The 19,517-nt window shown below is 51.8% G+C and overlaps 1 protein-coding gene and 1 pseudogene across 3 annotated transcripts; one reads left to right on the forward strand and one right to left on the reverse strand.

Annotated features, from left to right (window-relative positions):
- Positions 1-549: 549 nt before the first annotated feature.
- Snrnp70 (small nuclear ribonucleoprotein U1 subunit 70) lies at positions 550-18,264 on the forward strand. Of its 3 annotated transcripts, none has more exons than XM_074057936.1 (10): positions 550-770; positions 1,533-1,689; positions 3,723-3,785; positions 3,896-3,950; positions 8,767-8,831; positions 8,943-9,005; positions 11,463-11,544; positions 14,668-14,769; positions 17,219-17,306; positions 17,415-18,264. In XM_074057936.1, exons 2-10 carry the CDS (start codon positions 1,543-1,545, stop codon positions 18,103-18,105), a joined length of 1,356 nt encoding a protein of 451 aa, XP_073914037.1. In that variant the 5' UTR covers positions 550-770; positions 1,533-1,542; the 3' UTR covers positions 18,106-18,264. The 3 variants fall into 3 exon arrangements, with proteins under 3 accessions (XP_073914037.1, XP_020038864.1, XP_073914038.1); XM_020183275.2 differs by having other exon boundaries at positions 552-770; positions 17,388-18,264; XM_074057937.1 differs by lacking the exons at positions 550-770; positions 1,533-1,689 and adding an exon at positions 6,436-6,508 and having other exon boundaries at positions 17,388-18,264.
- On the reverse strand, positions 9,253-11,816 carry LOC109698847 (large ribosomal subunit protein uL24-like; annotated as a pseudogene).
- Positions 18,265-19,517: the final 1,253 nt, after the last annotated feature.

The raw sequence follows: 19,517 nt of genomic DNA on the forward strand, positions 1-19,517 counted from the left end.
CAACCGTTTAACTGTTTTCTTCATTGCACTGTCCACTTTCTGAAATTATATTTATTCACTTAAATGCCTTTGTCTCCCCAGTACAACGTAGGCTGAGTAGGAAAAGACTTTGCTTTGCTACATGCTGTGTCCCCGGAGCCCAAACCACGCGTAGCACACACAAAGTACTCAATGCACAGCTATAGATTGAATATGTTGGTCAAAACGCAATCACACTGTCCACGTACGGACTCTTTGACAGGCGGCGGAGGGATATTGTACAGGAGCTTCTGCAACGCTTAAGATCCGGGAAGTGTTAGGGAAAGGGGCGGAGCACCGAGAAGAGTCTCGCGGAGAGAAGCGGTTGGAGTCGAGAGCCGCATGTGGAGGAGGACGCTGGGTGGAGAGTGCGCCTGCGCAGTGCCGACGCCAGGAGTCCGCGGCAAAGGAGTTTAAGGAGTCCGAAGGCGTAGCTGTAATGTCGCGCATGCGCTGTTCCCGCGGCAGCGCGGGCCTGACGTGTGGACAGCATTTTACTCGCAAGGCGCACGCGCAGTGCGGCGGCGGAGGGATTTGATGCTGGGCTCCACCCCCCTGGTTCCGTCGCGAGCTGAGGCCGCGCGGGTTTCTGCGTAGCGGCCTGGTGCGCGCGCTGGGCCGGCGACAGAAGGCGATCAAAGCGGGCGCGGACGCAGTCGAAGCCTGAGCAGGAGTCCTTGTTGCTGAGGGGCTGCCGCAGCCGCCGCGAGCCCCAGGACTAGCGTCAAGCAGAGGAGGGAGCCGCGCGGCGGGTGAGTGTGACTGAGGGGCCTTACGGGGGTGCGGGGCCGCTACCCACAAGCCCCTGCGGTGGGCTCTAGCCTTTTTCCCCGCGGCGGGTCTCCCTTTCTGCGACCCCCGCCTCAGCACTCTTGCGCCCCTTTCCCACAGGCCTCGGTGCACTCGCGCCCTGTTCTCTCAGCACTCCCTCCACCCACCGCGGTCCCCTACCCACAGGCCCTTGCGGTGTTGCCTTTTTCCATCTCGCCTTTCTGTGTGTCCTGGACCCTTACCCAGAATTCCTTTCGTCTCTGGGAGCACATCCATTACCCACAAGCCTCTGGCTTGGGGATTTGCTCCTTATGATTCCTGTTGCTCAGAGACTTCCTTCTTCAGACCCCTGAGACCCCTTCCCTCTAATTTCCAAGGTACGGAGCCACCAGCCACCACTGCTCTGGGCCTCCTTAATTCGCCACAAGCCCCCGGGGAACCTCTCAGCCCTACAGCTTCTGGCCCAGACCTTTAGATTTTATCTTCAGAAACTCCTTTCCAGTCTTTCTTTCCCTCCTTAGCCTTTGTTTCTGTGCTCCCGCCTAGAACTTGGGTTCTCGTGCAGATTTACCTCTTACCCCCCTGAAGAAGTAGATTCTGGTAGGATCGCCCTCTGCCCTTACAAAGCCTGCTTTGGTCTTGAGACTTCGCTTCTGTTTTCCCCCATTTCTGAGGGTGAGGGAGTAATAGGGGAGCCATCTGCACCGATGCGCCCTAATGTAAGGTTGTCCTTCTGCTCTCAGACTTGGCGAGATGACGCAGTTCCTGCCGCCCAACCTTCTGGCCCTTTTTGCCCCCCGTGATCCCATCCCATATCTGCCACCCCTGGAGAAGCTGCCACATGAAAAACACCACAATCAACCTTACTGTGGCATTGCGCCCTACATCCGAGAGTTTGAGGTGAGTTCACTGAGCAGAATAAAAGTGGCTGGGATTCTGGGGAGTAGGGAGCTGGACTGGGGAGTCAAGCTTCTGGCCATTTCTAGCTGTGTGATGTACATAGGTGATTTATTTTTTCTGATCCTCAGCGACATTTTTTATTAGCATATATTAATTGCACAAAGGGATTTTATTGAGATATGTCCGTGCATATAACGTGCTTTGGTCAGATGCACCCTCATGTCCCCATGTTAAAAGGAGTCAGTACATCCCTTGTAGGTGTTGTACAAAAAGTCAGTAAATAGTGCTTGAAGATTCGACTCTGGACTCAGGTCGTCTTTGCTCCATGCCATTTATCACCTGTATGACCTTGGGCAAGTGTTGTTTCATTTTTTAAATTTATTTTTGGCAGTATTGGGGTATGAGCTCAGGGCCTCAAATTTGCTGTACAGACACTCTTACACTTGAGTCCCAGCCTGTTTTGTATCCTCTTAATACATTGGTTTCTTTGACTTCAGCAAGAGGGATTGGTAACATGTTCATAGACAATTGAATGGCAAAACTTAAAGCCTTTGCACTAAGCAGTTGGTGAATGTCAGTGTTTGTCATAGTACCTGGTGTTTTCATATCATGGGGAGGGCAGTATTGATAGAAGGTGAGCACCACGTACTGGTGTGCTTAAGGCTGTGGGCTTAGGAATTTCATCTCTGGCCTTAGGGTAAATGAATAAGAAGTAGGGCTCCTGGGTGTCAGTTATTTCATTTGAAAAATTGGGATAGCCACATGTGCCATCAGCAAACCTGAGAAATTCTGGCACATGGCCTGAAGTCCTAAGAGGAACATTCTAGCTAGCAGTGGACAAGGAACAGCAGTCAGAGTTGCATGAGTAGGTAACAGAAAGGTGCATTTGCCAACCATGGTGAACTTGCACTTGACAACATTATTGGCCAATTAAATGAATTTATTGGGTACAGGCCAGTGGCATCCTTTGATGGTGGGGGTCATGTGCTAGTTAGTATTTAACAAGAGGTTGGTGAGACCTATTAAGACCTGCTGTGGCCTTGGAGGGTGTCCAGCTCCTGTCGCTTCAGGCCTGGTCCAGTTCCTTGGCAGTCCTAAGCAAGGGCCTCCAGTCACTGCTTCTGTCATGTCACCTTCTCTGGCTCTTTGTTCTCCATAATTGTCCTCAGAGCTGTGAGGAGCAGCAAGAATCCTAAATATAGGAAGGAGGGGAGTTTTGGTGTTGGGCTATCTTCCTTCCTTCCTTCTTTCCTTTCTTCCTTCTCGCCTCCTTCTTGTACTGGAGTTTGAATTGAGAGCCTTGCACTTGGCTAAGCAGGTGCTCTGCCACTTAAACCACACCAGCTGGTGCTGGGTTTTTTTTTTTGAAGTTTGGTTTGAACTCAGGGCCTCAGGTAGGCAGGCTGTCTACCACTCGAAGCACTCCGCCAGCCTTTTTTTTTTTTTTTTTGGGTATTTTCAAGATAGGGCGTCACCAATTATTTGCCTGTGGTGGCTTTGAACTGTGATCCTCCTGATCTCTGCCTCCTGAGTAGTTAGGATTATAGGTGTGAGCTACCGGCACCTGGCCTGGTGTTGGGTTCTTAAGTTAGGAGTCACCTATGCACTAGCATTTTAAATTCCTCTCAAATTATCTGTGGTTAGCGACAAATATTTGCAGTCCCTTATGGGTTGATGTTTTTGCAAATATGAGTGTTTTTTCTTTTTTGTTGTTTTTGTTAAAGAAGGACAGTAAAAGTATGTTTTTATTATTGTGGTCAATGGACCTAAAATTGTTCAGTGCAATTGCTGTAAAAGTTTGTGAATACATCAGATATCTGTATTTACCTTGTCATAGACTGGCAATAATTTGTGGTCAGTGCTGGTCCACGGACTGTGCTCTGATCTGTGCTGCTCTCCTGTGTCTTATGACCTGGGTTCTATTGGTGTGTGTTTGTGTAGATGAAGGGGGTGTGAAAGGGAGCTGAGATTCTTATTTCCTGGTGGGAGTCCCTTGGTTCCCCCTCCCTTGTCACCTGTCTTCCTGTTCCCAGGATCCTCGAGATGCCCCTCCTCCGACTCGTGCAGAAACCCGGGAGGAACGCATGGAGAGGAAGGTATGTCTTTTTCTCCTTACTCTGTGTCTTTTTAGCCAATTTCTCTAGGTGGTCCTTGACATCAAGGCACTTTCTGCACTCATTTCTCTACCTTCCCTTTCTCCTGACAGAGACGGGAAAAGATTGAACGGCGACAGCAGGAAGTAGAGACAGAGCTAAAAATGTGTAAGTCTCCTTCCTGCTCCTAGCTCTCTACTTCCTCACATTCCCTTATGTTCCTCTTCCCAGTTCATACCTGGCCCCCTGCTCTCCCAGGGTTCTGTTGTGAAGAAAGAGGGCTTGGGTCACTTATTTAGCCCCCAGGTCCCATATGACAAGCACTTCATTTGGGGTTAGGCTTTTAAGCAGGAGAGCATAGGGCAAGGATTTGGTAGGAAGGGAGACTCTGGTACCTCAGCCCCTCCTGCCTGGAATGCACTTGAGGGCTACTGCACCCAGGAGGTGAGTCTGTCCTGGCTCTGTCCCTAGCTCCCTGACCCTTGGGCTGTGATACTCCATCCCTTGTAGGTAAGGAGGAATTTGAGTAGGTGACAAGTACATTGGGTCATTAACCAAACTCACAAGTGGGTCAAATATCATCCTCCACTGGCCCTTTGTTGTTAAGGTGAAGACTTCATGGTCAGAGGATGTGAGTTTGTCTCCTGCACCTGTGAGGCTTTGGTGATTCACTTGCCCAAACTTTATTCCTGTAGTTCCTGTAGTGGCTGATTTCCTCAGGAAATCAGCTACAAGTCTGGGAGCTCTCTGAGCACTCTCACCATGTCTTAATGACCCCTCCAGAAGCCTTAAGGGCATCTCAGACTCAGTTTCCAAACCATAATGGGGATTCCAATCCCCCCCACACCCCCCATACACACGCATGTGCATGCATGTGCACACCAGCAGCCCAGTTTCCTTGGGATGCTTTCTTTGGGACCTGGCTCCTAGCCTGTGCAAGTCAGATCTTGTTGCTGTCCTGTTTGTTTGTTTTTTGTGATGCTAGGTTGGAACCCAGGGCTTTGCACATGCTAGGCAAATGCTCTACCACTGAGCAACGTCCCCGGCCTGGCACCAAGACCTGTTTCTGTTACACTGTAAATGTCACAAATCTGGCTCTTCCATGTCTGCCTACCACCACCAGCCAGGGCAGCCCTTGCTCAGATGACACAGTAATGATACCTGCTTCACCTCTGTATGTCTCCCTCAGCCCAAGTCCACTGCAGCACTTTCTGAAGTACAGTGCTGATCTGTCTGATTGCTTTCTTTTTCCCTCTGCAAAAGAAATTCCTTCTTTGCCCACTCAGACTCACTTTGTACCAGATTTGAGAGTGTGGGATATACAGGACAAACTTGTGACCCACTGTTACAAATAAATGACAAGGTGGGGCAAGTAGGGGAGCATGTGGATTAAAAGGTCAAAAGACATTACCAAATGATACTTAAAGCTTAGTTGGATTCCAGTTTAAATGAGCTAAGTAAAAATGCCATTTTGAGGGTTTTTTTTTTTTTGTGGTAATGGAGTTTGAATTCAGGATCTTACACTTGCTAGGCAGGCACTCAACTACTTGGCCCATGTTCCCAGTAAAAGCCGTTTTGAACAGTTCCAAATGAAGAAAATTAAATGATGGGACTTAGATGAGGTTAAGAGATTAATGGTGTTAACTTTTTTAGGTGCAGTAATGGTGCTGGGGTTATAATTCCTTCAAGAGTTTTTACTATAAGCTGGGTGCCAGTGGCTCATGCCTGTAATCCCAGCTACTCAGGCAGAGATCAGGAGGATCGTGGTTCAAAGTCATCCTGAGCAAATAGTTTGAGAGATCCTATCTTGAAAAAACCCATCTCAAAAATAGGGCTGGTGGAGTGGCTCAAAAGTAGGCCCTGAGTTGAAATACTGCAAAAAAAAATTTTTTTATTGTAAAAGAAACCAATGGTATGTGCTGGGATTTGATTTAAAATACTGCAGTGGGAGTGGGGAAAGGTAGAGATGAGTTAAGTTTGGGCACATGTTGGTAACTGAAGCTGGTTCTTGTGAGTTCATTGTACTGTTCTCTATTTCCACCCACCAAGTATTTGAACTTCTCCACAACAGAACTGAAGAAAAGAATGGCTCAAGTATAGTAGGGCTTCTCTGCCCCCAAGCCTCCTTTCATAACTCTGGAAGCTTGCTGTGCCTTGTCACATTTAATAGCCTCCATTCAAGGGGACCTTGCTCCCTTGCTGAGCACCCGATATACTTCGTGTTACCACTTCTCATAGATTCTCCTAAGTGCAGAAGGTTTGTTTTTTGTTTTTTTGAGACAGGGTCTTACAGAGCCCAGGTTGGCCTGGAACTTTTGATCCTCCTTCCTCAGTCTCCAGATTAAAGGTGTGTGCCACCACACCTGGCTTCCTTCCATTTTTAAGATGAGAAAAATGGACTGGAGGTGTGGCTCAAGTGGTAGAGGACCTGCTTTGCAAGCACAAAGCCTTGAGTTCAAATCCCATCCCGCCCAAACAAAATAAAGCAAAATGTTAATATTAGGATTAAAACAATAAAAAAAATGCTGTTGTCAAGATGAGAAAAACAGAGGCTTGTCTGAGATGTTATCTTGACAATCTACAAGCCTAGTGGAGCTTCCCAGCCTCATGGTCCAGTCCTTGGAGGCCTACTCTGGGCTTGTTCCTTCTTCAGGGTTGCATCTCTAGCAGAATGGGGTACATACTGACGTGGACCACTGACCTAATTCTTTGCCACGCTCTTTCAGGTAATGTGTTCCTTCAGATACTTCAGTACTGTTGCCTTGGTGGCACGTTCTTTTGCCTTTAGTCACACTTGGGTAAACAAGAACTTCAGAACTCATGCAGTGTGTTTAGGGTGTTTTCTCCTTCTGTCTGCTGGGTACTTCCTGGTTGCCCTTCAGGAAACTCAGCTCTCAGTTGGCATCTGTCTGCCCATGCAGGCAGTGTTCACAGGACAGCATCTGTTTCACACTTCTGCCTGGTGTTGGAGGTGCACTGCCACCTGCTGCCGAGTGTTGGGGTCTTCAGTCACATGTTGCTATCTCTGAGGCCTCTGTAACTGCCACTTCAAATCCATTCTTCTCCCCACTCGCCTGCCTCTTCTGGTGTGGTGACTGGTCTTACTTACCATGCTTGTTCCCTCATTAGCGCACAAGCCCCTGAGGGTAGGGTTTTTTTTGTTTTGTTTTTTGTTTTCGTCTTGTTCACAGCCACATCCCCAGCACCTTCACAGTTTATCTGCATACTGGGTGCTTAATAATTACCTGTTGAGTGTGTAGTTGGAGAGACATGGGCACAGAAGCGTACAGCACAGGGATGAGGTGTGTTGAGGAATTTGTGGAGACAAGGGAGGACACCTGAAGATAGAATTGCCTTCAAAATTTCAGTCAGTCCCCATACAGCTATTTCCTTAAATTCGGGCTCAAGGTGCTGGTTTTTAAGAGATTCCTCAAAGTCATCTTGACTTATACTAGTAGCCAAGAAGTTAGCACCTGGGGAGTCCAGTACAATGTGTCTGGGTTGGTTGGGTACCAGTAGCTCTTGTTTGTAATCCTGGCTACTTGGGAGGTTGAGATAGGGAGGATCGTGGTTTCAGGTTAGCCTGGGCAAATTGTTCATGTGACGCCATCTCCAAAATAATCAGAGCAAAATGGACTGGAGGTTTGTATCAAGTGGTAGAGCACCTGCTTTGCAGGCTCAAAGCCCGAGTTCAAACCCCAGTCCTCCCCCCCACCTCCCCCCCCAAAATACAAAGGTCTGGGCTATACCCAGGCTTGGTGGTGCTTACCTGTAATCCCAGCTACTCAGGTACTGGAGGCAGGAGAACTGAGAGTTCCAGACCAGCCTAGGCGAAGCTGGGGGCATAGCTCAAGGCCCTATATTCAGTCCCCAGTACTGTAAAACTTACTTCAAAAAAGCTAAGGATGAGATGTATAGCCATTCTCAGCCCTTTGCCTGTTTTCTGTGTCTCGGGGTTTGTTGTATTTTGCTTCCATTTGCAGAATAGTGAAAAATAAAGCTCAGCATGTAGCACTGTATCTGGGCCAGAGTATCGTGCTCAATAACTTATTAATATGCTTTTTCTCATTTCCTCCCTTAATGTCTGACAGTAACCCTGTCCCACTGAAGCACGGTTGGCCCTTTGTAATGGACTGCATACCTTTGGGCCAGGCAGCCACATGGGTGAAAAGGACGATTTTTATTTATTTATTTTGAGACAGGTTGACCCAACTGTCCTCAAACTGGCAGGTTCTCCTGCCTCAGCCTCCTGAGTGCTGGGATTATAGGCAGGCCTCACCACACCCAGCAGAATTGACTTTTAATTGATTCCTGGCTCTCGTCTTTGGAGATTATTATTCCACAGAGGCCAGATAGGATGACTTCTTGTCTTACAGCTGTAACGCTGCAGTAAGTCTGGCCTGATACCAGCAGGCCCTTCTCAGCTGCTTCACACTGGCTCTGGGTTCCTCCCAGAGGCTTCAGGGCAGAGAGGAGACAGCAGGGCAGGTGCTTGACCCCCATTTTTAGCCTTGGAATTGCTTTGGTCTCAGGTTTTCCCATGGGCTGTAGTTGCCCTCTGTGTCCAGTGGGTGGCAGTATAGCTGTACAGGAGGGAGGAAGGAAGGACGCTTAGCCCTTGAGATCAGGGTGCCTTTCAGAGAGAGCCTAGTGGTTGGTTACTGCTTAGATGGATCCCCTCAACCTGACACTGATGGGGCCTCAAGGGTGTTTAGGTCTGAAATGACATTTAGTCCTGCTACATCCTGAAGCCTTACCTATCAGGCTGAATCATTTACCAGTCACTCTCTACAGAACACTGTTCTTAAGTGACTAGCTCAGAGAGAGATGTGCCCAAGGTTTCCAGGTCACCAACTTTGCTTCAACTTGGGGGCCTCTCTCAGTCCCATCTGTATTTCCTTGGCCTCTGCCCATCTATCTGTATCTGTTTTGGTACCTGAGACTGTGGACACCTTACTTATAGGTTCTCTTTTTTCCTGCACAGGGGACCCTCACAATGATCCCAATGCTCAGGGTGATGCCTTCAAGACTCTTTTCGTGGCAAGAGTGGTGAGTCCCCATCTTTCCTGGGAAACCTGAGCCACTGAGAGCCTGGGTCTGGATAGAGGACTGTGGGACAGCTCTCTTTTCCCATTTAATTTCCTATGTGTCTCTTTGTAGAACTATGACACAACAGAATCCAAACTGCGGAGAGAGTTCGAGGTGTACGGACCCATCAAAAGAGTAAGTGGTTGGGGTAAGGTCTTCAGTTGGGGTTCATGGGGGGAGGCGAAGGACAGTGGTCTGAAAGGGAGGGAGAATGCTGGGCTCCTAGCCCTGGGGACTCTCTTCATTTCATGGCCTGAGTTTATAGCCTTTCTTGCAGCCTGTGAGTACTGGAGGCAAAATGAGGCATAGTGAATGCTCTGTGACTTAAAGCAGGGGCAGGGAAACTGTACTTTATGTAAGTAACATTTTATTGGTACATAGTCAGCTAGGCTCATTAGTTTCCATATCGTCTGTGGCCCTCAAAGCCGGAAGTGTCGGCTGTCTGCCCCTTAGCAAAAATAGATGCTGACTTCCTTACAGAGCAAAACTTTGACATTTCTTTATTTAGTTTAAAATGTAGCAAGGACTTTTTTTGTTTTTGGTGGTTCTGGGGCCTGTACTCCAGGTCTTCATCTTGAGCCACTCTGCCAGCCCTTTTTTGTGATGGGTTTTTTTTAAGATGGGGTCTCATGAACTGTTTGCCCGGATTGGCTTCAAACTGCTATCCTCATGATCTCTGCCTCTGAGTAGCTAGGATTGTTGGAGGTGTGGGTCAAATGATAGAGTTCCTGCCTAGCAAGCTCAGGACCAAAAACAAAAACAAATAAGAACCGAGTGGCTAGGATTACAGGCATGAGTAACCGGTGGCTTTCTTTTTCTTTTTTTTTTTTAAGTTATAATGTAGTTTATTACAGGGTTCAGACTGACCTCAAATTTGTGACCTCCTGCCTCAGCCACCTGAGTGCTGATGGTTCAGGAATGTACCACTCTGCCCAGTCAGGAAGTATTTTTAAGTTCTATTTTCATTTATTTGTTGCAGTGTTGGGGAATGGAACCCAGGCCTTATGCATGCTAGACAAGTGCTCTAGGGGTGAACTACACCCCCAGCTGAGGTGGGGTGCTCTCATGGAGCCTTTACTCTGACTTTGTGCCTCTCATCCCACTTCTGGTTGGTTTTTTTGTTTTTGCTTTTATTTTTTGTGGTACTGGGGTTTGAACTCAGGCTCACGCTTGCTAGGCAGATGCTCTACCACTGAGCTACTCCAGCAGCCCACTTCTGGTTAGTTTGGAATCTCAGGGTCCTAGAGTTAAGTCCTGGGATCTGGTGAATTGAGAACCACACCCATTCATGATGGGGCCCTGAGAGGTAGTGACTTAGGTGGAGAACTAGCCCTCCTTTTGGGTCCAGGTCGAACACTGGGCCCTCAGAGATGCTCTCTAATTCTGGCCACCACTGTCCCAACAGGCCTTTGTTCTCTGTGTAGCTCACCCCCACATGTTTCCATGGGGTCTCTCTTTTTTTCATGAAAGTTGTATATAAGACTGCTTTATTCTTGCATCTTCTCAGTTGTTTCTTCCTTATACTTTCCTTCTCTTTTCCAACTTAGCGAGTCCTGGGCTTTCTGTTCCAGGGTCTTTTTACAGTCTTTGTCCAGTTTTAGCCTGGTGATAACCACCGTGCTGGGGTGAATTCCCACATGGACAGTTGTACCATTGGCTTTTCACTCTGCACCCATTCAGTGTGGATGACATATTTCTTCCTCTAAACCTGGCTTGTTTTGCCAGTCTGTTGATGATTATAGTGCCCTCACACGACCTAAGTTCATCATCCTTTTGGATGAGCATGGATGGAGCGTTGTCCTTCTGTCTCAGCTTTCTGGAAAGCTGTCTTCCTCCACTGAAATGCCTTTTACACTTCTTGCTTTGGACAGACGTCACAAAGGGTTTGAACTTCATTTTGGCTGCTGCCACTTTGGCCATGGCCACGAAACGAAACTCCATGGGGGTCTTTCTGATGCCCAGAGATGACCTTATCCCTTCTTCTTACAGCCTGTGGTGGCTCCCATTCAGAAGCTATAGCCTGGCCTTTCAGACCTTTTACCCTGTGGTCCTATACTACCTGTAAGGCTGGATCCCTCCATGCTGTTCCCATCCTTGCTGCTGTCCCTGTGGTAGGACCCTCCTGCAGTCTCTTGGGCCCTCAGGCCTCTCTGGCTTTGCACATGCTGGGTTGTGTGCCTGCCCTGTTGGCATTCAGTTCAGAAGTCTGCTGGCTTGGCGTTGGGGGCACTTGATGAGCTGGTGCCTGTCCACCATTCATCAGCATGTGTTCCACGCACACTGAGCTGCATCACCAGTCTCCTCTAGCCCACCTCTCCTAACCTTCAGTCCTTGCCACTCCTGCTCCTCTGTTTGATGAGCTCAGGCCTCACTTTCATCCCTGGTTGTTTGCAGTGTCCTTGCTTAAGTGTCCTTTTTTCCAGGAAGCTGCCTTTGTCTTCCACTGTGTCCTCTGTTCTGGCCACTAGAGCATGAGTCTCTCGAGGCTTTTGAAGGAAGAGAGGAGGTCTGAAGATGTATCACTGGCGCCCCCAGTTTTGTTATAGATAGGGTGTCCCTGTGGCAGGACTAACACGGCCTGTCCGCTTGCAGATACACATGGTCTACAGTAAGAGGTCAGGAAAGCCCCGAGGCTACGCCTTCATTGAGTATGAACATGAGCGAGACATGCACTGTGAGTACCTTTCGCCTTGGCCCTTCCCACTGCCCCTCTCACTTCTCTGCTGCCCAGCCCTTCCCCGTCGTCTGACCCCTCCCTTCGCCATTCCTGACATTAGCAATGTCTCTTCTCCTCCTCCCTCTGTTTCTGATATATCTTTTTTTTTTTTATATACGTGTTTTTTAAAAAAAACCAAATTCCCCACAACGTGTGTGTGTGAGCCCGGGGAGGTAAGTGTCACACGTTGAACCTCAGGGGCAAGGAGGGAACTGGGTGGGGGCTGGGGCCAGCTGGAGGTGGGGGGAGGGGTCGGATTTTCGGGGAGCCTCTCCCCATGATTCCCCCACTGGAGTGGGGACGGCCAGGTTGGAGTGAGGACTGGCCTTTGAACCTGCCCTCTCTTCCCCCCAGTAGAACTGGGGCTGGGCCACCCGACCCTCTGCCTCCCCTCCCCTGACCCCCACCCTGTTCCTCAGTGGGCAGTGGGCTGGTGGGCGTGTTCAGCGCCTGCCCCCACAGCTCCAAAGCCCCCTTGAGGCTGCGCGGCGTTCACATGGGCAGGGATGGGTGGGGGGGGGGTGGGCAGGGCTGCGGCGTGTCCAGGGGCCGCCGTATTAATTGACTGTTCTTATTGTCACTGCAGCCACCACGCAGCTGGCTTGCAGCTGATGCTTACGCTCCCCTTACAACACCTCAGTGTATGGTTGGTATAAGGGTTTGTATCATGGGTAAGATCACTCAGCACCGCACACCAGCCCAGCTTAGCCAGGCAGCTCAGGAGCAGCGAGGCATCCCTCCTCCCACCCCGGCCGCCCCTCAGCCTCCCCGCACCCACAGCCCTTTCCTTATTTGGGTGCCCTTTGCCCCTCCTGTCCCCTGATCCATACGCTCTCCAACAATCTTGCTGATCCCATGAGGGGAAAGGTGGGCTTTGATGAGGAAGGCAGCTGGCCTCTCCAGTCAGGCTCCACCCGGCCCTCGACTTACCTGGCTTCATGACATCAGCGGCAGGTGGCGGGAACACTAAAGCTGGGGTACACTAGGGCCAGGGCTCCATGTGGAACCCTTCAGCCCATCACTCCCCGCCCCCATGCCTTCTGTGGGGCTGCTACGTGGTGGCCTGGGAGTCTTTTTGGCTGCTGGTCTTAGGGTGCTCTGCTCCCTTTCTATCTTGCCTTACCACAGTTGTAGCCTCCCAAGGGGCTGGCTGTGTTGTCCAGCTGCCCTCCAGAGGTGGTCAGGAGCTCCCCAAAGTGCATGGAATTGGGCTTGTGTGGGAGGGATCGAGAGATAGGTTGCCAACGGCTGAAGGCGTAGGAGGTTTTCACTTCCGAACCTGCCGCTGTCTGGAGGCGTAAGAGAGGGAAAGAGAGAGAAGCCTAGTTGGACACAATCACACGTTTCTTTGCTGATCCTCCTGGGTTGGGCCTCTCCTGGGGTTTGGGACACTGAACTGAGCAGGGTTCCTTTGACCCTGGTCCTTAAGTTCCTTTCCCCATTCCTCTGGGCTCAGGGGCCAAGAGGCCCCTCCTCGGAGCATGGCCGTACTCCATCTCCTGGACCCCAGAGTGTGTCCCCTCCGTGCCAGCCTTGGAGCTGCAGCCACTGGTGGGAGGGTGTATGGAGTTGGAGGTGGAAAGGTTGTGCCCTGCACTGAGGGTGGGCCTGCGCCTAGTGGAGCGAACCGTACCCTGTATGAGAAATTGCCAAGGGCAACATGTTGTAAGGCCTCTTAGCCTTCTTAAGCTCAAGGAAGACAGGCCCAGGGCTCCCAGCCCCCATTCCCCGTCAGTCCTTGCTCCATGGGCTTTCCGTGGGCCACCACTTACTGCCTCAGCCTCTCTAGGAGGTGCAGGAGATGTTTCTCCATCTTGACGCTCCTGAGACCCCAACTCCCTTCCCTGTAGCTTTAGCTGACCCCATGGTGGTGGGTGTGGGGTCTGTGCGCGTGCTCAGGTAAGCTTGGGGGCTCCAGGTAAGCGGTCCCGTGTCCCCCCCCCGGGAAGCCCGCCTCCTCGCCAGGCCCCCAGGAGTTGCCGAGCCCCCCCCATCCCGCTCGGTTTGGACACCCGCAAGGCCGGCATCGGTAAATGGCACCTTTTTCTCTTCCTCTGGTTGTTATTTGGGGGGGAGCGGGCTGGGGCGGGGCAGGGTATTGTGGTTGGCTGAGGACAGTGCCCTAGGCTAGAGCTGGGGAGGGGGACAGGGACTTTTTGGCCTTCCCAACAGCCCCATGTCATCACAGGCTTGGGTGCACTGGGTTTGCCCTGTCTGTGCCCTGCCCAAGAGCAGTAAGGGCCTCTCCCTGGTATCCTCTACTCCTCCCCTCCTCCCCCAGTGGGCCCAGGTAGGGGCTAGGCTCCCAGCACTGTCAGGCTGGGTGTTGAGGGGAGAGATGGCTGAGCTGGGTGGTGGCAGGGTCAGTCTTCTCAGGTAAGGCAGGGATTTTCAGTAGCACCGCACGTCTCCCTCCACTTCCCCTGCTGGGGGGCCCTCCAGGCCCCCTGGGAGCGCAAACCCCGCCTTTCCGCTCCCTGCCATTTCCCAAAGACTTCTCCCATCCCCTTCTGGTTCATTTTCTCTTCTGATGTCTGTTTCCTCACACTCACTTCCTCCCCCTCCAAAAAAAAAAAAAAAAAAAAATCCAGAAAAAGAAAACTGTTGTGAACTGGGGCGTGGGGTGGCCCAGTTGGGCCTCCTGCCCCAGCATGATGTCCCAGGGTGCATGCCTGGGGTTGTGGAGGAGCCCCCTCCCCCACAGCAGAGCCCAGCATTAAGTTAACCACCAGTTTCTTTGCAGCAACTTTGGCCACCCTGGTGCAAGGGGGCTGCTCCATCATGTGGAAGTGGGGAGAGCCTGGGGGCCTTAGGGGGTTGGGGGATGGGCATGTTGCCCCCCCCCATAGTGATTGGGGGTGCTAAGAAGGAAGCAGGCAGTGTGATGGAGCAGGCCCCACACAGGGCTGGGAGAGGGTTGGTCTGGCTGTCAGTTGCCTGGCTGGCTGGTGGGTGTGTGTGTGCGTGTGTGTTTGATGATGGGGGTCTGTGGGGGTTGGGGATGCTGCAGCACTGGGCCCTTTGCTGACTAGAGGACCCTCTGGGGACTCCTCCCCTTCCCCCTCCCCACATCTGTTGCAGCCGCTTACAAGCACGCAGACGGCAAGAAGATCGATGGCAGGAGAGTCCTTGTGGATGTGGAAAGGGGCCGAACTGTGAAGGGCTGGAGGCCCCGGCGGCTAGGTGAGCACGTTTGGGCCCCACTGGGTACCTGGATCTTGTACTTGCTGGCATGCTCTTCCCCACGCCGTCTGCTATTTTGTGTATCCTCAGCACCATGGCGTGTGCTGGCTGGCCGCAAGCTGCTGGCTTCCAGGCTTACTGGCTGGTGGATTGGCCCTCTTTGCTGCCTCATTTTCTTCCTCCTGGACAGTAGGAATAACCTCATCGGTCACTGAACTTGGAGGTCTGATGTCCAGTGTGGTCAGTGTCACACAGTTGACTTGCAGGTGTCACTTGCTCCTCTGCTCCCACCTTGCTTTTGTTCTCACTTGGCTGTTTACTCATTCATGGACTCAGCCTGGCTGTACCACACTTCTAATGTAGAACCAGGCAGCAGCAGCCTCTTGTCCTTGAGCCTCCTGTATCAGCTCCCTCACTGGCTCTCTTAATTGTCCTTGACCATTGCAGTCAAGGTCAAGTTTGGTGGCAAGTCTAACAAACACATTTGAGCTTCCTAAAACATGGAAGGGCTTGTTGATTCAGGACCATGGGTGTCCAGAGGCCTGCTGTGCCAGGGGGACCTCCAGAGGACCTGGTAGCTGGGCTTTCCAGGGTAAGGAGGTAGAGCAGCCCAGCCATAATGTCCTTCATTCTGCAGCTCCTGTGCCATGTCTGCGCTGTCCGCAGATTGGTGTCTTTTGTGTGTCCTTGCCCTGGCGCAGCATGGCCAGCCACAGCTATGCTTGACCCTAGCCCTGGATCAGTCTCTGCTTTTTGGGTGTTTTTGGTACTGGATTTTGAACTTGGCTTCCACCTTGATCCATCCCATCAGCCCTTTTTTGATGTTTTTGTTTTTGTTTTGTTTTTGTTCCCCCAGCTAGGGTCTCATGAACTGTTTGCCAGGGTTGGCTTTGAACCTCAGTCCTCCTGATCTCTGCCTTTTGAGTAGCTAGGATTACAGGCATGAGCCACTAGCGCCTGGCTTCGGTCTCTGTTCTGTGTTCTCCATGGAGTGGCCCATCTGATGGTTCAGGATTGGGCATGGACTGTGTGGCAGCATGCCTGGGTGGCAGTTCTGAGAGAAGGTGCTCACTCTTTCCTGAGCAACCACTCTCGGCATTGCTGCTGGTCTCCAGTGTCACCCACACCAGTGATGGGTAGGCCTGCCACTGGTGGGCCTCGCACTGGATAACCACGTTCGTACTTAGTCTCCAGCTCTCTGGGGAAATGGGCTCTTAGGCTCTGACACCTGCTGTTTTGATGGAACACTCTTGCAATGTCAGAATCTTTCCAGAATCCTCCAGTTCAGTTGGCAGTCAAGCTGATGGTGTTAGCCATGTATCTCCACTCATACATGTGCAGAAATATGTAGAATCCAAATGTAGGCTCTATGAAACAATAATTGTTCCCTACATTTCTATATGTAGTGAATAGTGTTTATATTCTGCTGTGGTGGTTGTTTAAGGAGGACCGATTTTGGTCCTCCCTTTCAGACCATGATCAGCTGGCTCTCTTTTAGGCCTGTGGGAAGACAGAAACATGGCAGAAGTGGGGGAGAGGGTTGCTCACTTCCTAGTGGCTAGGATTCAGAGAGAACATATTTTATTTTAGATGCTGTTTGCATCCCATCTACTGTGGTTCACCCATCGCCACGATGCAGCCTGGCAGCTGAAAGTAGTGGTGCAGCTGGCCACTGCCTGCTCCTAGTTGAGCACCCCAAGGCAGACTTGGGCTTTGCAAGTGCACGAGAGTGATGTCTCCACCTGCACCTTCTTTGCGGAATCGGGGCACTGGGATGTGGTGACTAAGTGGTTCTCCATCTGAAAGATGAGTTGGTTTATTCATTTGCAGATACCCAAGCCCTTCCAGACCAGGTGCTGTGTGCTTGCTTCAGAGACTGGGCAAAGCCAGGCCTGGTGCCGCCTCTTGAGGCACGTCTGGTAGAGTGCAGGTGAAGCTGCAGAGTTTTGGTAGGCCCTGGGGAATGTAGTGGAGGGCTTAGTTAAGCAGGGCAGGCTCTCAGAGGAAGTAGAGGATGGAGACAAGGAAGTCCAGGTCATTTCAGGGAAGAAACTGGCAGAAGGAAAGAGTGTGAGGAGATGGCAGGTGCTGATGCTCATGGTACCTGGCAGGGCCAAGGGGGAGGGGTTGGCATGGCTTCTTGACGTTTGAGGATGGAAGGCTTCAGAGCAGCTGGTGCTTTCACCTGATGCCCACAGAGCTCAGGCGAGGAGAGAGGCAGGAAGAGGCTGTGTGGGACATGGTAGCCAGAGTGTGGGCTTTGGGGTCAGATGTGTTCTTGTCAGTATGTCCTCACAAGCACCTCCTGGAGGTCAGGTGGCGTGTGTGGAAGCAGCTGTCTCGGCAACAGGGCTTGGAAATGATTAGCACAGCACCTGGCCAGTGGCCCCCTGTGCTTGGTTTCCTGGCCTGCCCAGGCTGACCTTGGGTCCCTCTGCCATGCTTGCAGGAGGTGGCCTGGGTGGTACCAGAAGAGGTGGGGCTGATGTGAATATCCGGCATTCAGGCCGCGATGATACATCCCGCTATGATGAGAGGTAAGATTGGGGACCTGTTTCCTGGGATGGGGGGTGGTCACATGGGGAGCCCTGCCACACAGCGCTACCCACCTCATCCAGGCCCGGGCCTTCCCCGCTTCCTCACAGGGACCGGGACCGGGACCGCGAGCGGGAGCGCAGAGAGAGGAGCCGCGAGCGAGACAAGGAGCGGGAACGCCGGCGCTCCCGCTCTCGGGACCGGCGGCGGCGCTCCCGAAGTCGAGACAAAGATGAGCGGCGGCGCTCCAGGGAACGAAGCAAGGACAAGGACCGGGAACGGAAGCGACGAAGTAGCCGGAGCCGGGAGCGGGCACGGCGGGAGCGGGAGCGCAAGGAGGAGTTGCGTGGTGGCGGTGGAGGAGGAGGTGGTGGAGGCGGTGGCGGCGGAGGTGGAGGCGGCGGTGGTGGTGGTGGCGGCGGCGACATGGCTGAGCCTTCTGAGGCTGGTGATGCACCTCCTGATGATGGGCCTCCTGGGGAGCTTGGTCCTGATGGCCCTGATGGTCCAGAGGAGAAAGGTCGGGATCGTGACCGGGAACGACGTCGCAGCCACCGAAGCGAGCGGGAGCGGCGTCGGGACCGGGACCGCGACCGGGATCGCGAGCACAAGAGGGGGGAGCGGGGTGGTGAGCGGGGCAGGGATGAGGCCCGAGGCGGAGGTGGAGGCGGCGGCGGTGGCCAGGACAACGGGCTGGAGGGGCTGGGTGGTGATGGCCGAGATCTGTACATGGAATCTGAGGGCGGTGACGGGTACCTCGCTCCAGAGAACGGGTATCTGATGGAGGCGGCGCCTGAGTGAAGATGCCCTTGCTCTCCAGCTGTTTGGTGTGGACAAGCTCCTCCCCCGCCCCTCACTGTTAAGCCTCTTCCCAACCTTGGTCACCTCAGTTCACCCTCCAGGGGTAGGAGTTAATTTGTTCTGGCCCTTTGGATTTGAAAATAAAATTAATTTCCTGTTGATAGTGGATACCTTGGTTTCTTCCTCACCACTCTAGATACGTTCTCCTTTTTTTTTTTTAGTTTTGTTTTGGTGGACTGGGGTTTGGACTCAGCTTGAGGCTTGCAAAGTAGGTGGTCTCCCTCTTGAGCCACAACTGCAGCTGAGTCAGTCACCTGACTTGATAGCAGCATTTCAGTGTATGGTTTCCAAGGCATGCTTGAACTTCAGCTTTGTGACCTGAGTTTTATGAGCGCCTCAGCTGTTCCCAGGACACCAGAACTTTTTAGCATGGGGTAAGGAAGTCCTTTTTAGAGGCTTGGATTCCTGTGGGGCCCCCCACACTGCACCCTTCCTGGTGATGCTCTTACCCTGACGGTGGGAGTTACAGCAGGGGACAAAATCACAGCAGAAGCTGCAGATCTGGGTGTGTTGAAGAGGAGCTGCTGTCTGCACCAAGCAGGAAAAGGTAAGAAAAGGAAGAGCGCTGGGAAGATGGAGAAGATGAGGGCCGAAGGCTCGTCCAGGGCTCAAGAAGGGCCTTTGTTCTTTGTACTTACAAAGAATGGCGAGCAGAAACGAGGTTCTGCCAGCAATTGAGATTCTAGCAAGTTTCTACCTGAAAGATTGAAGCAGTGTGAGAACACTTCATCTGATGAGCACTGAGGAGACAGCAGGCCTTTGTAGAAGTCTGGAGCAGGAAGGTGGAGGCTGCAGCACCAGGTAGATGAGGTTGGAGAGTGAAGGTGGAGCCTGTGTAGACTCGGGATGCCTGAGAGCTGGGCTTGGCTCCTGGGGCAGATACAGTGAGGACCTTTTGTCAGTCTTGGCAGGAAGGCAAGCTTCATATGATACACCAAATTTGATGCAGAGTCCAGACTCCAGCTTTGAAGGGCCTCAGTGTATGGATACAACCAAGGACACCCAGGCATTTGGGGGAAGAAATGCAACAAGAGACCACAAGATAAATAGAAACACTGGCCCTGGAAGAAAGGATTTAGGGGAAAAAGAACTCAGTGGCTCTTGTAGTATTTTTGTGGATACCTGGATGTCATAGATAGTTTGGGCTTCGTTCTGGTTTGGACCAAGAGCGTCCTGTTTCAGACTAACATGGCACAGACCATTGTGAAAGACCATGGTGCACATCAGGTTTGAGGGGGTGTGGGGAGTTGGGGCCTCAAGAATGTGGCACATAGGTGGACTTCTTATTTACCCTTGCATTTTTCTTGAGTTCGTTTAGCATTGGGATCGGACTGTCAGAAAACCATCTTCCA

This window comes from Castor canadensis, chromosome 16 (assembly GCF_047511655.1).
Source record: "Castor canadensis chromosome 16, mCasCan1.hap1v2, whole genome shotgun sequence".
Taxonomy (NCBI): domain Eukaryota; kingdom Metazoa; phylum Chordata; class Mammalia; order Rodentia; family Castoridae; genus Castor; species Castor canadensis.

What these genes read in the sequence shown, in the direction of transcription:
- Snrnp70 (XM_020183275.2), top strand. Translation starts at nt 1,543, where the DNA reads ATGACGCAGTTCCTGCCGCCCAACCTTCTGGCCCTTTTTGCCCCCCGT. An exon ending in AGGAACGCATGGAGAGGAAG is followed by an intron (nt 3,786 to 3,895) that starts GTATGTCTTTTT and finishes TTCTCCTGACAG; the next exon opens with AGACGGGAAAAGATTGAACG. An exon ending in AGAGACAGAGCTAAAAATGT is followed by an intron (nt 3,951 to 8,766) that starts GTAAGTCTCCTT and finishes TTTCCTGCACAG; the next exon opens with GGGACCCTCACAATGATCCC.